The sequence below is a fragment of the Erpetoichthys calabaricus genome, chromosome 4 (genome assembly GCF_900747795.2).
Source record: "Erpetoichthys calabaricus chromosome 4, fErpCal1.3, whole genome shotgun sequence".
NCBI classification, from domain to species: Eukaryota; Metazoa; Chordata; class Cladistia; order Polypteriformes; family Polypteridae; genus Erpetoichthys; species Erpetoichthys calabaricus.
In genome coordinates this window covers 59,394,002-59,408,060 of record NC_041397.2, presented here as the reverse complement: position 1 = coordinate 59,408,060, position 14,059 = coordinate 59,394,002, and the positions used below count along the sequence as shown (strand labels likewise).

Genomic DNA, 14,059 nt, shown 5'->3' with positions numbered 1-14,059 from the left:
CGCTCAGCAATTGCAGGTTAAGGGCCTTGCTCAAGGGCCCAACAGAGCAGAGTCCCTATTGGCATTTACAGGATTCGAACCGGCAACCTTCCGATTGCCAGTGCAGATCTCTAGATACTACTGCCTTCCAGGTCCTTTTATTGCTGAAATAGTGAAAAAAGTTAGCAAAACAACAGGGACTTCCTTAACTGTTTTTGCATGTTGGCCAAGCCAAAACATTGCAGTACAGTTTATCATAGAAATATGGCACTTCAGTCTTAGGGCCTTCTAAGGAATTAAAAACTACAGATTAGAAGATTAATAAAGACAAAACAGCCAATGACTTTTTAAATTAATAAATGAAGTTCACCTTCATGTGCTGAAAAAAAAATAATAATAAAAAAGAAAACCCTTGTGCCACCCACTCTCTGTATTTTATTAGTCAGTCTGCTATGGGGGTGGACAGCCCGGATGGCACCCTGAATAAGCCTTGTCAGCTGGCAGCATGAGTCAGCAGTAAAGTGCCTGCACTTAAATTAAAATTATTCAGTTGCATTCAACAGACAACAGAGATCCGGTGTTTAGGCAAAGATGGCAGCTTGAGTCAAAAGCAGACCCATTCATCATTCTAACTGAATCAAAATGATGAACTCATTTTGATAACAAAGAAACACAAACCAAAGCACTGTCAGAAAGCAGAACATATAAGGGAAAAGATGTGTGGGTAAACATGGTAATCTCTACACCTACGAGAACTGGACAAGCCTGTGCTTTTGCCTATGTTACAACTATATCCGTTCTCCTCTAGATAATTTTTATTTCAATGTGCTAATCAAAAGACAAATCAATTTAAAAGTAGCCCTGAGACGCAGCAGTGGCTTCTCCTAATAACCCCTCTGATGAGGCCTATTTTCACAGGCCATTATCCCACAACTACACTTAGTCACAAAATATGTAAATAAAAATGAGAGCTTATCATTTGTTCCTGACATAAGTGGAGATCTGTTGCATAATTGTTTTTTCCATTTTAACAATTATAATAATTTAAACATAAAGCAAAAGGGGTAGTTTCACAATAGTTAGATGCTAGCACAAATCATACAAGTTGCATGTGCCCTGGTGGCTTTGGAGGAAAACAGTTAACTTTAATTCTGAAGTGCTACAGTTATTACAAAACTAACTAATATACTGTTTATGCTCATTTCATTATCGGCATAGTCATAATGTGCTTTACAAAGAAAACTGATTATTGATTATCAATGACTCACATGGAAAAGAAAGCATGAGCCAATTTCACTCAGATGAGGCTCTTCTTTATTATACTGTTTCTCAAGATCTTTCAGGAACTTTCTCTGGAATCTGTAAATATCTTCAATGTTTCCAAAAATAGTATTGAGTTGTGCTTCATTAAACATGCCTGTGTGCTTGCGACACTGTCTGATATATCCCTGCAAGAAAAAAAAAATATCTTAGGCATGCTAAAGGTAAATAGGCACAGCGTAGTACTTGTGTAGTGTTTAATGTAATACAAAACTGCAGAATGAAGTGGTGATCCTTTAAAATAGATCTGCATCATTTAACATAGAAATTAAAGGTAGCTGGCTGTTGATTTCAAACATAAGATTATCTTACACACAAATAGAAGACAAAAGACGTTACTCTTCCACACTTTTTATATTTAATGAACCATTTGCCCAAAAGCCATACTTAAGTGATATTATCCAAGTAAACTCAAACTGCTTGCTTTAAATCAGCTGTAGACAAACTTTAAACTTGACTGAAGTTGAGATAAGAATGGCAGACGAAAGTCAAGTTTCAATTAAACAGCAGGTCAAAACCATTTTTGGTTTTCTGAGTCTTTGCATGCTTTTGGCAAGTGGAAAAAAGTAAGTACACCCCTACATTTACCAGTACCCCAAATGCCAAGTATTAGAATCTGGTGCAGCAGATTCAAACATCATTAGAGGGATCTTGGAGGAACCCATCTTATTTCAATCTTAGACATTTTGTCTGGTTTGCTCTTTGTTGTTGAAATGTGGATATTATTACCATGATCAAAAGAGGTCTCTGAGACCTTAAGAAAGAAGGTTATAGATGCCTGTGTGTCTTCAAACAATTAGGAAATCGCCCATTCCACCACTACCTGGACGATTGTTTCCAACTGGAGAAGATTTCAGACAACTGTCAAAGTTCAGCCTGACAACGGAACCCAAGATGCTGAAAGAAGACTATAAGAACCCCAGTATTTCATCATGGAACCTACAGAAAATTTTTGCCATTTTGATGTCAAAGTGCAAGTGTCTTCCATTAGAAAGAGGTGGCATAAATTAGATTTAGTTGGGAGTTGTGCAACAGGAAACCTTTACTGCCCAAAAACATCATCAGAGCAAGACTAAAATTTGCCTAAGATTTCCAAGGCAAAGAGTGGGACTACTAGAACAATGTTCTCAATATGCTGTGGGGGGAATTAAAATAGGCTGTGCACTCAAGACCCCCCTCAAACATCACAGAGCTGATTCTGCATGGAGAAGTGAGGAAAGACTTTGCCCCAATTAATGTTAGAGACTGGAAGTCAGCTATAGGAAACACCAACTTGAGGGGGCAATACCAGCTATTACAGCCAAGGGTGTACTAACTTTTTTTTACAGATGTAAACGGAATATCTGTTCATTTTTCATAGAATAAATTACTGCAAAGTCACCTTTAACTAAAGATACTGTTTAAATGAAGATCAAATCTTGATATGCCCACATATTTGAAAAAGAAAAACAAATCCTATATTGAGTGATATGATACATACAATGGATTACAACAATATTCAGACCCTTTAACTTTCAGCACACTTTACTGAGTTGGAGATTTGATATTAAATGGATACATTTTCCATTTTTGCCCATCTATCTACACTCAATAACCCATAATGACAAAGTAAAAAAATGTTTTTAGAAAGGTTTGTAAATTTATTAAAAACAAAAAGATTGAAATATCTCATGTAAGTATTGAGACCCTTTGCCCTGGCACTCCAAATTATGGTCAGACACATCCTCTGTACTTTAGTTATCCTTGAGATGTGTTTAGATCTCGACTGGAGTCCCCCTGTGGCAAACTGAATTGATTGGACGTCATTTAGAAAGGCACAGATCTGGGTATAGCAGGTTCCGTGATTCGTACTGCAATTCAGAACAAAAACCAAACCATTACGTCCAAGAAATTCTCTGTAGACCTCAACAATCAAATTGTGATGAAGGAGAGATCAGACCAAGGGTATACAACCATTTCTAAAGCTTTGAATGTTCCAAGAAGTCAAACTTTGTGAAATGGAAGAGATTTGAAACCACCAGGACTCTCACCAGAGCTGGCCATCAGGCCAAATTGAGTAACTGCGCAAGTGAGGCCTTGGTCAGGGAAGTGAACGGGAACCCAACAGTTACCCTAGCGGAACTTCAGAAATCCTCTGCTGAGATGATGATAATAATAATAATAATAATAATAAATTTTATTTAAATAGTGCCTTTCCCATGCTAAGTGGGTGCTGGAAGGATGATATCTTAACAGCGCTCCATCAGTAAGGCGTTTATGGAAGGGGGGCTAGACAGAAGCCACATTTGAGTATGACAGTCATCAAAAATGTAACTCTTTTGGCAGAATTACAAACACTATGTCTGGCAAAGACCAGGCACTGCTCATCGCCTGCCTAATTCGATTTCCATGGTGCAGCATGGAGGTGGCAGCAGCATGCTATGGTGGTGCTTCTCAGCAGCAGGGACAGAAAGACAGGTAAGAATCAAGGGAAGGATGAACACAGGGGGAGCCTTGAAGACACCCTGCTTTAAAGTACATACAATGTCAGACTTGGGCGACAGGTCACCTTTCATCAAGAGAACTACCGGAAGCATAGAGGAAAGACAACACTGGAGTGGCTTTGGGATAAGTCTCTGACTGTCCTTGAGTACTCCAGCCAAATCCCAGACTTAAATCCCATTGAACATGTATAGAGAGGCATGAAGACAGAAGTTTACAGATGCTTCTCATTCAGCATAACAGAGTGGGAGAGAATCAAAGAACAAGATGTAGAGAACAGAAAGATATGGAAGAAGATGATCCGCTGTGGCAACCCCTAACGGGAGCTGCCGAAAGAAGAAGACAAAGAGTGGGAGAGAATCTGCTAGGAAGGAGGGAATAAACTACCCAAATTCTGGCATGCAAAGCTTGTGAAGACTTTCCAAATAAGACTTGAAGTTGTAATTGCTGTCAAAGGGGCTTGATTATGTACTGGATTAAGGGACTGAATATATAGAGGAATGAGAGTTTTCAGTTTTTGATTTTTAATATATTTGCAAAACCTTCTGAAAACATATTTTCACTTTGTCATTATGGGTTATTGAGTGTAGACTGATGTGCAAAAATAGCAACATTATCCATTTAAAATAAAATCTAGAACACAGTAAAGTGTGCAAAAACTCCATTGTACACATTGTATTGCTCAATACAGTGTCTTCAACGAGATAGCCATCTTGAACCAAACACATCTTTGGTGTTTTGCCCTGTTTTTATCTGAAAGTCACTCTATGTAATTGCAATTAATATGGTGTTGAATTCTATCTTCTGCCGTCATTTGGAAAATATTTTGCTTAAATTAACCAGTAAAAACTGAAAAGCAAGTGGCAGAAAACTAAAAGAAGTGGTGTGAAGAAAAATAAACATTTTAAATCAAAGCTACATTAAGCAAGTTATATTATTAAAATTTGCCATTTTTTAAAGGCTAAACAGTTAATTGAGGAAAACTATTTCTCTTTGGTTTGGCTGGCTAAATTGGCTATTTTTTGCTCTCGATGCTGAAGACACAAGTTTGCATCCTGCCCAAATTGGGAGTGACTCAGTGTGAGCCTGCTGCATCTGCCGCTTTCCATCCAGAAACAATTTATTGCATTGCTTTGTCTCCTTCCTACACTCACAAAATAAACAAAAGTACAGTATTCTTGTCAATGTTAATTTATCTCCAATATTCAGTGGTGCAGTCTGAATGTGGATTACAAGGAGCAATACCTTGTCCCGGTGTATGTGTACACAGTGTACAAGGAACCCTGAATTTTAAAGGGCTTCATTTTCTTTTATTTATTTATTTATTTATTTATAAAGCACTTTAAAAACAACATCAAGGCTGACCAAAGTGCTGTACAATAAAAACCCAACATATCAGATACATAATAACCAAAGGGTAAATGAAACAGAAACACATAAGAGCTGAAGAGATTCATAATAAAAAGTTTACAGATAGCCAACATATCATAATGGGTTAAAAGCCAGAGAGTAAAAGTGTGTTTTTAAATAAGATTAAAAGACAGCTAGCGAAGGAGCCTGCCTAATGTGCAACGGCAAAATCATTCCACAGTTTTGGGGCTGCAACTGAAAAAGCCCGATCACCTCGGAGTCTACATCGTGCCTTGGGAACACATAAAAGCATCTGGTCTGCTGACCTGAAAGAGCGAGACGGTACATAAGGGGGGGTGCAGCAGTTCCAACAAATAAAATGGGGCACAACCATTAAAGGATTTAAAAACAAATACAAGGATCTTAAAATGGATTCGAAAATGAACTGGAAGCCAGTGAAGGGAAGCCAAAATCGGGGTAACATGCAGGAGTTTTATGCAGGACTGAGGATGGAATCAAACTCGGAAGCAATAATCTCAAGTGCTGATAGCTTGTTGTGATAATAGCCAAATACATTTGCCAAAAAACTCTAGAATATAATAAGATTATCATTACTTTTGTTATACAAATGTCACAAAATATCAACACACATAAGACAACTATAGGGCAGCAGGGTACCACAGTGGCAGAGCTGCTACCTTGTAACAAAGGCACCGGAGTTCACATCCTAGGTGCTTCCTCTAGGTGCCCAATTTCCTTCCTCCTTAACTCCCACAGACCAAAGACATGCAGGTTAGGTGGACAGGCATTGATTAAATTGACCCTTGTTGTGTGTGTTCACCCTGTGAAAGGCTGGCACCCTGTCTAGTAATGGTTCCTACCTTACGCCCAGTGCTTGCTGGGATAGGCTTCAGATGCCCCGTAACCCTGTCTTGACCTGGGATAAGCGGCTTCAAAAAATGGATGTTAGAAAACTATTAGTGATGCATCCAAACATTTAAAGAAAAAATAGATCTTAATTAACTAATCACTGTCATTTGTAAACATTTCCTCAAGAGTGGCTGTCGGTTTTTATGGCAAAGAGCACTTTTTTTGCATTTATTCCTACTGTTTAATTTTCTGCCTCTTGCATGTCAGGGTGACTGTAACATTCCTGGCAACATTACGTCAGATTAATTTTTTAAGCATACCATAGACTGTCAAACTTCTTCTGTTTGTGAACATAGTGGTTATCGTGTTAGTTACAACTGTGATAGGAAAAGACAATATAATGTGAAACGTATAGTACAGTGAGATTTCTGTACTGATAAACTTACAATTTTATTATGTAATACATAATGTAGAACAAAACCCATCTTTTCAGAAAATTTGTAAAAAAAAATCCCCAGTTAAACATTGATATTGAGCACTATTTTTAACTTTTTTTTTTTTATGAAGACTAAATTATAATGCATACATTGTATTGTGTGGATGTAGTCAGTGCTAAGTAATACAGTATTACCACACAAATTAATGGTAGTTCTATATTGGGTGATAATCAATAGGCAAGAATTGACACGATACTTTTACTATTTATTTCCATCTAACTCAGCGTTTCTCAACCACTGTGTTGAAGTATTTCTATTGTTTATAATGATGGTGGGTTGTAGTGGGTCGCTGCTCCAGCGACTTCACTTGATTCATCAACAGGAACAATACCCCTGACCCCTACATGGAGGACTGCAGTCAATTCACCCCTTCCTGGTGGGTGGCGAAGACACTTATATGGGAAAAAGGGGGCTGTGACACTAAAAAGGTTCAGAAACACTGATCTCTAAGATTTTGGGGACAGGAGTGAATAATCAATCAATCAATCAATCAATAAATAAATAAATCCCTTAATGATCTATTTGCCTAAAAACACTGTATCCTTCCAGACACAGTAACAGTGTTTATAGAGATACTATGATTCACTCTCATAGATTGTTACAGTTACAAATTGTTTCTTCATAGGCAATGTTCTTTGCAGATCCACTATATAAAAATTAGAAAATAAAGTCCGTGGCATTTGACTTGGAAATGTTTTGAAACATCTTTTCTCCACTTCGCTGAATCTGCTGAATGGATGGTCTCTCACTGCCTAGAACATTACATGAACACCACTATATAACAAATAATAATCATCAATAATCACTAAAACTGGTCAAATACTGTAAAATATTATTACGATTATATATTGTTAATGTTATTATACTAAGCATTAAAATCCATCCATCCATCCATCCATCCATTTTCCAACCCGCTGAATCCAAACACAGGGTCATGGGTGTCTGCTGGAGCCAATCCCAGCCAACACAGGGCACAAGGCAGGAACCAATCCTGGGCAGGGTGCCAACCCATCGCAGAGCATTAAAGTCCCAAAATATTTTCAGTGATTACAATATGCACCTCACACCAGTATTGGCCAGCAGAACATTTAAAATTCAATTACTTACATATAAGATGGTAGAATTCCTAGCAATAACCTACATGTCAATACACAATAAAATCCAATGTTGTCACTCACTAAAGGTACAAACAATATGACATTAAACTAAGAAGCTTTGCCTTCAATAGACTGCCATAGCACTGCCTTCTCCCATATTATTATTGGCATTCATTAAAAAGTCGGGGGCCATTCATTTATTTTACAGACCGTGTGGGACAAAAGGAAAAATTTCACATTAGCACTTTTGAGACTCAACTTTGGAAAGACAAAACATGTCATGTCACTAAATATGTCAAGTCTGAAAGCTCAGATATCACACCATGGAAACCATTCTTCCACTACAGTTTTTCACTTTTGTTTAACCTATATTATTTAAATTATTTTACATTTTTACAATATTTTGTTATCTGTATAATACTTTAAGGCCACAAGTCATGAAATGCAGCATAGTAAAACCCTTTGATTTTGAAAATAGAACATGGTTTTATTGCTATTGTAATAGTGCATACTGTACAGTTCTATTAATTTAGCAAGTCACAAAAAATGTACATAAAATATGGAAATCATTTTCAGCACTTGAGATCCTAGTACAGTAGGTGAGCAAATCACAATTTTAATTTTGCCATTAGGCATATGAAGCCAATGTTTAACATTCAATAATAATTGCTACAGACTTAATTTACAATCCTTTCAACCCTCCAAAACATGGAAAATTCAGTTACTTTGAACATATCAGTTAGACAAAATTTATACAAAAAATTAAAATGATAGAGTACAAATTGAGAATTTTGTAGAACGTATACTGACATGTCTTTCATCTTTGACGGTAGCAAGACATAAACTGTATCATGTTAAGAAACAGCGCAAACTATGAAAATGTGCATTTCAAACAATCTGAGACAGCACTGAAACCATACCTCACAGATGTCCTTCAAGTGTTTGATGTAGACTCTTTCTGTGTTCATAATTTCTTTTATAACATTGGCCCTCATTTGGTCTTTATTTTCTGCGGTCTTATGCCTTAATTTACTAGAGGAGATGTCCTGCTCTTCACTCAGGGCATGTTCAACACTTTCTACAACAGAATCTTCTTGATTTACTCGAAGCTAAGAGAAAAACGTAGAAATATCACTTACTGTATTGGTATCTAATGGCATCATCTGAACCTAAGTCCACAAAATATCTAATATTTAATGAAATGTGATGGCTTAAATTTTACATTTATGAGGTTGCAGGCAACTAAATTCTGAGTCATATATTTTTTCTGTGAGCTCATGCATTGTAAAATCAAATACATATGACAGTTGTGTGAAAAATATGTGACAAGAATACATACTGGAGTAGATCGATGGCAAGGGATTTCAAAACTTTCAAACAATCAATATATCAGTTAATTTGGGCATGCAGATAAATTACCTGCTTCCTGTGGCTATGTGTTAATTTTCCAAATTACATTAAAATAGAAACAGGAATATATCCAGTTTGAATTTGATCACTTATTTCTGTTACTAAAAACTGGGTCTAGTAGTAATTTAAATGAATTCATATTAAGACCAATTACCACATTTTACATTTTCAGTTTTGATCTGAATTTTACTCTGTTTTGTTTTTAGCTGTAAAGAAGAAATTCACTCTGGTGGTGGTGTGTTTACTCAATATTAATTGCTTTAATGCAAGAATAACAGTTTACATATGTGTTGCCTTTTATTACGTTTGGGCATCATCTATTCAGTTATACTTAATTCTGAATCAGATCCTTGCATTTACATAGTATGTATTACTTTAAAGATGTAAGCATCAGATTATACAGTACTTCAGTGTAAGCAGTTTTTTTTTACCAAACAAATGCAGGAGATTCTATTTTTGTTTAAAAGGGAAACTATTTACTTTGATTCAATATGTCAGGATAAAAATAGAAACAAGAAGAAACTCTGTCAGTAATCATATCTTTTTAGCACTGGCAGTGAATGTTATTTTCCATGACAGTTAGAAAATGTATGCTGAATATTTTTGTGTCAGACTTTGCAGAAATGTTCTGAGCTCTATAACTCAAGGGGGAATAAATCTATGATTATTCAAAAATGACTACAAAGCTTTAAATGTATGATTCTAAATTTAGGAAACACATTCAATAATACTAGGGTGTTGTACCGTGTTAGCCATTATGAATGTAGAGAAAAGTCAAGCAAAATGACACCTTTTATTGGCTAACTAAAAAGATTACAATATGCAAGCTTTCGAGGCAACTCAGGCAATTGTAATCTTTTTAGTTAGCCAATAAAAGGTGTCATTTTGCTTGGAAACACTTTCAAAAAAAGCTAGGGCATTGTTCTCTTAAATGTAACAGCCTGGGTTAGAATTATACAGTATATTGTTTTTAAATATGCAAACCGTGCACATTTTTAATGTTAATTTTTTAAACAAGACTAAACTGCAAGTAGATGTGAATTATCTAAGACAAACTATCATTCCATTGTAACTGGAAGCTATTTAAAAAAAAAACAAGGTGCATTTCTTGCTTAGATTAACATAAGGCTGCAGAATGCACAAAGTTGGCACAAAACATTACATATCTTATCTATGTTTCTTAATTGTGCAATATGTACTTTCATTTACAAATCAAATGAAGAAAAACCAAATAAGAAGATTAACTAAACAAGCAAGAAGGAAGGGAGAAATGAATTTGACCCAAACAGGAAGAACAGACTAAGACGCTTCAAGACTGTGTTGCTCGATTCCTCTAATTTAAAAGAAAGGGGAAATGGAGAGTTATTTAATTTGTTATTTAAATTGGTCTTGAAATAAATAATTCAAATAAATTACATAAAATAATATTTAATTTAAAAATAGATTCTACATTCTGTTTTGTGGTTCAGTATACTGATAGTGGTATAAAACAATTCTATTTGCACAACCACACCACTGTCTGTGCAAACTCTGCATTTCTTATTGCACCTCTGTCTCTGTGACTATTCTGATATGAGGTGTAAATAAAATCCTATATCCTATGACTAAATCAGCGGAAGGCAGTTTAGCCCTAAAGAACAAGTTTACCAATTGATTTTTAAATGGAACTTACCCTGACAAAGCTAGCAGGGAACCACGCCTCCTTATCATCAATCATTCCCCACCACCATTCTTTATTGGAGGCATCAAGGACTCGAATGACATCACCAGCTTTGAAAGCCAGCTCCTGATCATCCATTGTCACATGATCCCATAATGCTTCAGCATATACAGTACTGCCATCACCTATAAGCTAGAAGATTAAAAAACAAACAGCATTTGAATTTTCAAACATTGCCACCCCTGCTATTTCCCACTTTAAAGCACCTACCCACAGTGTGCCAATCTGAAGAAGGCATACAGTACAAAATCACAATGTTAGTCCAGTAGAAAGAATATATTCATTAAGTGCGTATGTGCATAAGTTGAAAATATCTGTATTTTCACAGTGTCATTTAAATTGGTGAATTACTAAAGAGAATTTGTAAATTTAGGTACAAAAGAATCTTCACTTCTCTCTTCAACACTTTCTGCTCACAATGATAGAATGCAAGGGCTGGATGGCTTTAATGGGTAGTCCCTGGCAACTTAGTTCATACCTGGTTGTGATTTGTATTTCTTTAGTTATATTGTTCCCGATTTTATTGTTTTAAAATGTGATAAAGTTCAGATTTTTTATATTTTTAATGTGAACATCCACTGACCTTTGAAGTGTATAACTATACAAAGTTTTATTGTTTTTTTTGTTTCTTTGATAGGTAAATGTTTATTTACATTTTTAAACATTTTGCATTTGGCATGAAGTTAATCATTCTATATGCAGATAATCTAGTATCTTTAATTGCAGTCACAATCAAAATCCTTGTTATGCAGCAAACTTTTTTGTACAATTATATCAAAGCAATTAAAGGAGGCTGGCATCAGTAAGGGTATCTGGTCTTAAAGGTTTCTTCTTTAATACTCCCCTTGATGAGGCACAAAAGATGGAATTCAATGCAGATAATCTGCCATGTAAAAAAGATGAGCAATATTTTATGAAAGATTTTCTATCAATGTTTTGATTCTCTTAAAGTATATCAAGCTAGTTATGCTGTAGCCTTTGTTGGACAATTTTGGCAAAAATCAATCAGACTATGATAATGCACACTCCTCTAGTCATACTTGTACTTGACTGAGGCATACAGGTATTTAAAAAGAGTAATAATATACAAATAATGTAGCTCAGGCCAAAGTAAGGCTTAGAAAAGATGTTACTACACAACTTACCTCATTTATTGCTAACTGTTCACCTCCTGGTTGAAGATACCTGGAATTAGCCTGGCACATCTCTTCAAAGCTGTAGTCTTCCTCACTAGCATTATCATCTGTTAGTGTTGAAGACTCTGTAACTCCATCAGCAGAAACTGCAGAGGAATAAAAATATTAATAGAATAAAGTTATTCATTTGAGGGGAGAAAGTAATAGCTTGGAAAATAAAGTTCAGTTATTTGCATTATGAGAGAAGACACTTCCCATCCCAGCATATCTCAACACCAAAATAATTTTATCTTACTAAAATAAAAAAAAGATAATTCAAACAAAAGGCATAAAGGAAGAATAATGGCAGGGAGAACACAAAATTGCGAAGTAATGACAGTGAACAAAGCAAATCTCCAGTTCTCCACTAAGCCATACAGAAGGCTCTTGCTGGGCCTGTCTGTTGTTGTGGCTTCTCCACTATCTCCATCTATAAAGTCCTTTCCCTAAACTCCCCGTTTCTTTCTCTATCTTCCCCCAGGAGATTGTTTAGCTTCTCAACCCCAAGCTCAGGGAAGTACTGGCTAGAGGGTAGTCCTTAAATTCCACCAACCCTTCCTTGGTCTCATACTCTTTGCTAAGGGGTCAGGCACCCTTTACATTTACTAGGTTGCATGGCTTTAAGTATTCAATGTTTCAGATTTCCTGGTAAGACATCAACTTCTCTCCCTCTTTTTGTAGGGTATTCCAGGATAATTGCCTTCCAGGTTCTTCATTCAACAATAGGACCCTACCAGCCTCTGATGGGGATTACATGTTCATAGTTTCATAGATTTTGAACTTTTATTTGTCTCAGACGTTTGATAGCTCTTCCAGAGTCCATTGTTATTATGATGCTATTTCAGAGCCTTCCAGCCACTTGCTAGCGAGACAAACCCTTAAAACGTACTTCATTCCCCCACACGACAGGTGGCAGTGTTTCTCAAGGCCTTTTCCAATTAGAGCACCCATAGGGTGGCATGGGAATTGGAGTCTGGAAATGCAGCACTGACAGGATCTTTGGGTATCGTCAGAGGTAGCTGTCGGAAGAGGACTGTCCTGGTTTCCACAAGACCTGGAAGTGTTTCAGACAACCTGGCCAAGTCACCAGGAGCAGCTCCTAAATCAGATTCAAAAGAGAGGCCACAGCCTCTGAGTCAGAGTTGGGAGGCAACGGGCAACACTCTACTAGAGGAAGGAGGATTTGTATTTGTGTGTTGTGGCTGGTGCTTGTGCAAAGAAGGTGTTGGAGACTAATAAAAATCTTTTATTTTAACCCAGGACTGTTTTGTGTGATATTGTGACAGTACATATTTATAATTAGTTTGCTGATGTAAATCACACTACACTGGGCATTTCCTGACAGAATGGAAACAAAAACAACTTGCCCACTTATTGAAGATCATGTAAAATGAGAATTATCAGCAGAATTTGACTCAGACTGAAATCAAAGTAGTTCTCCATTACTTGAACTGATGCATGGTATTTAAAGTTAAAAAAAATAGTGATGGAAACCAACATTCTTAGTGTAAAGGTCAGAAGATAGAGTAAGAAGTTTGCAATGTACAGAATTAAATGAATTTTACATCAAGTAAAACAGCAGCAATTATGGTTCAGTACTGCTGTAATGATGAAACCAAGGCCTGCCAACCTGCTGGTACTAGTTGCCATGGCATTAGCTTTAAAGTGAATCATCAATGATTCACAAGGATGCCACAGAAAGAGAATTAATTATTAGACCTAAGTGGCATTTAAAAAAATCATAAGCAAAGATATAGATAATCAAAATAACTGGACTTGTTCATTTAAACTTCTCTCTGAGATATATTTTAAAAGTGCAACCTAATTATGCAACAGATGAGCATTGCTGCCTTCATTTTAAATAGATTTTGTGTTTATTTAAAACACAAAACAGGCAGGAAAAATACCATGCAACATGTGGTGCACAGGTTCAGCTAAAGTTCAGTTACTCAATAAGAAATGGTGAAAGGAAATGGAAAAACCATACGGTTAAAAGCATCACCCACTAAGTGAAAGAAGAGCAAATAAGATGAGCAGCACAATACACATTTATTTACTCTGCATATTTAAAATGCTTTCCAACCATACTGGTTTAAAACACAAAAGTTGGCAGCCTAGTATGGAAAAATATTGGTTTGCATTGAAACAAATGGTACAAGT

General features: G+C 36.2%; 1 protein-coding gene across 1 annotated transcript in view; it reads right to left on the bottom strand.

Annotated features, from left to right (window-relative positions):
• Positions 1-14,059, bottom strand: part of LOC114650076 (uncharacterized) — a 208,809-nt gene that overhangs the window by 11,779 nt on the left and 182,971 nt on the right. Inside the window, 4 exon segments of the mRNA XM_028799516.2 lie at positions 1,248-1,427; positions 8,515-8,703; positions 10,677-10,856; positions 11,870-12,006. Of these exon segments, the coding sequence (XP_028655349.2) occupies positions 1,248-1,427; positions 8,515-8,703; positions 10,677-10,856; positions 11,870-12,006 (686 nt within the window).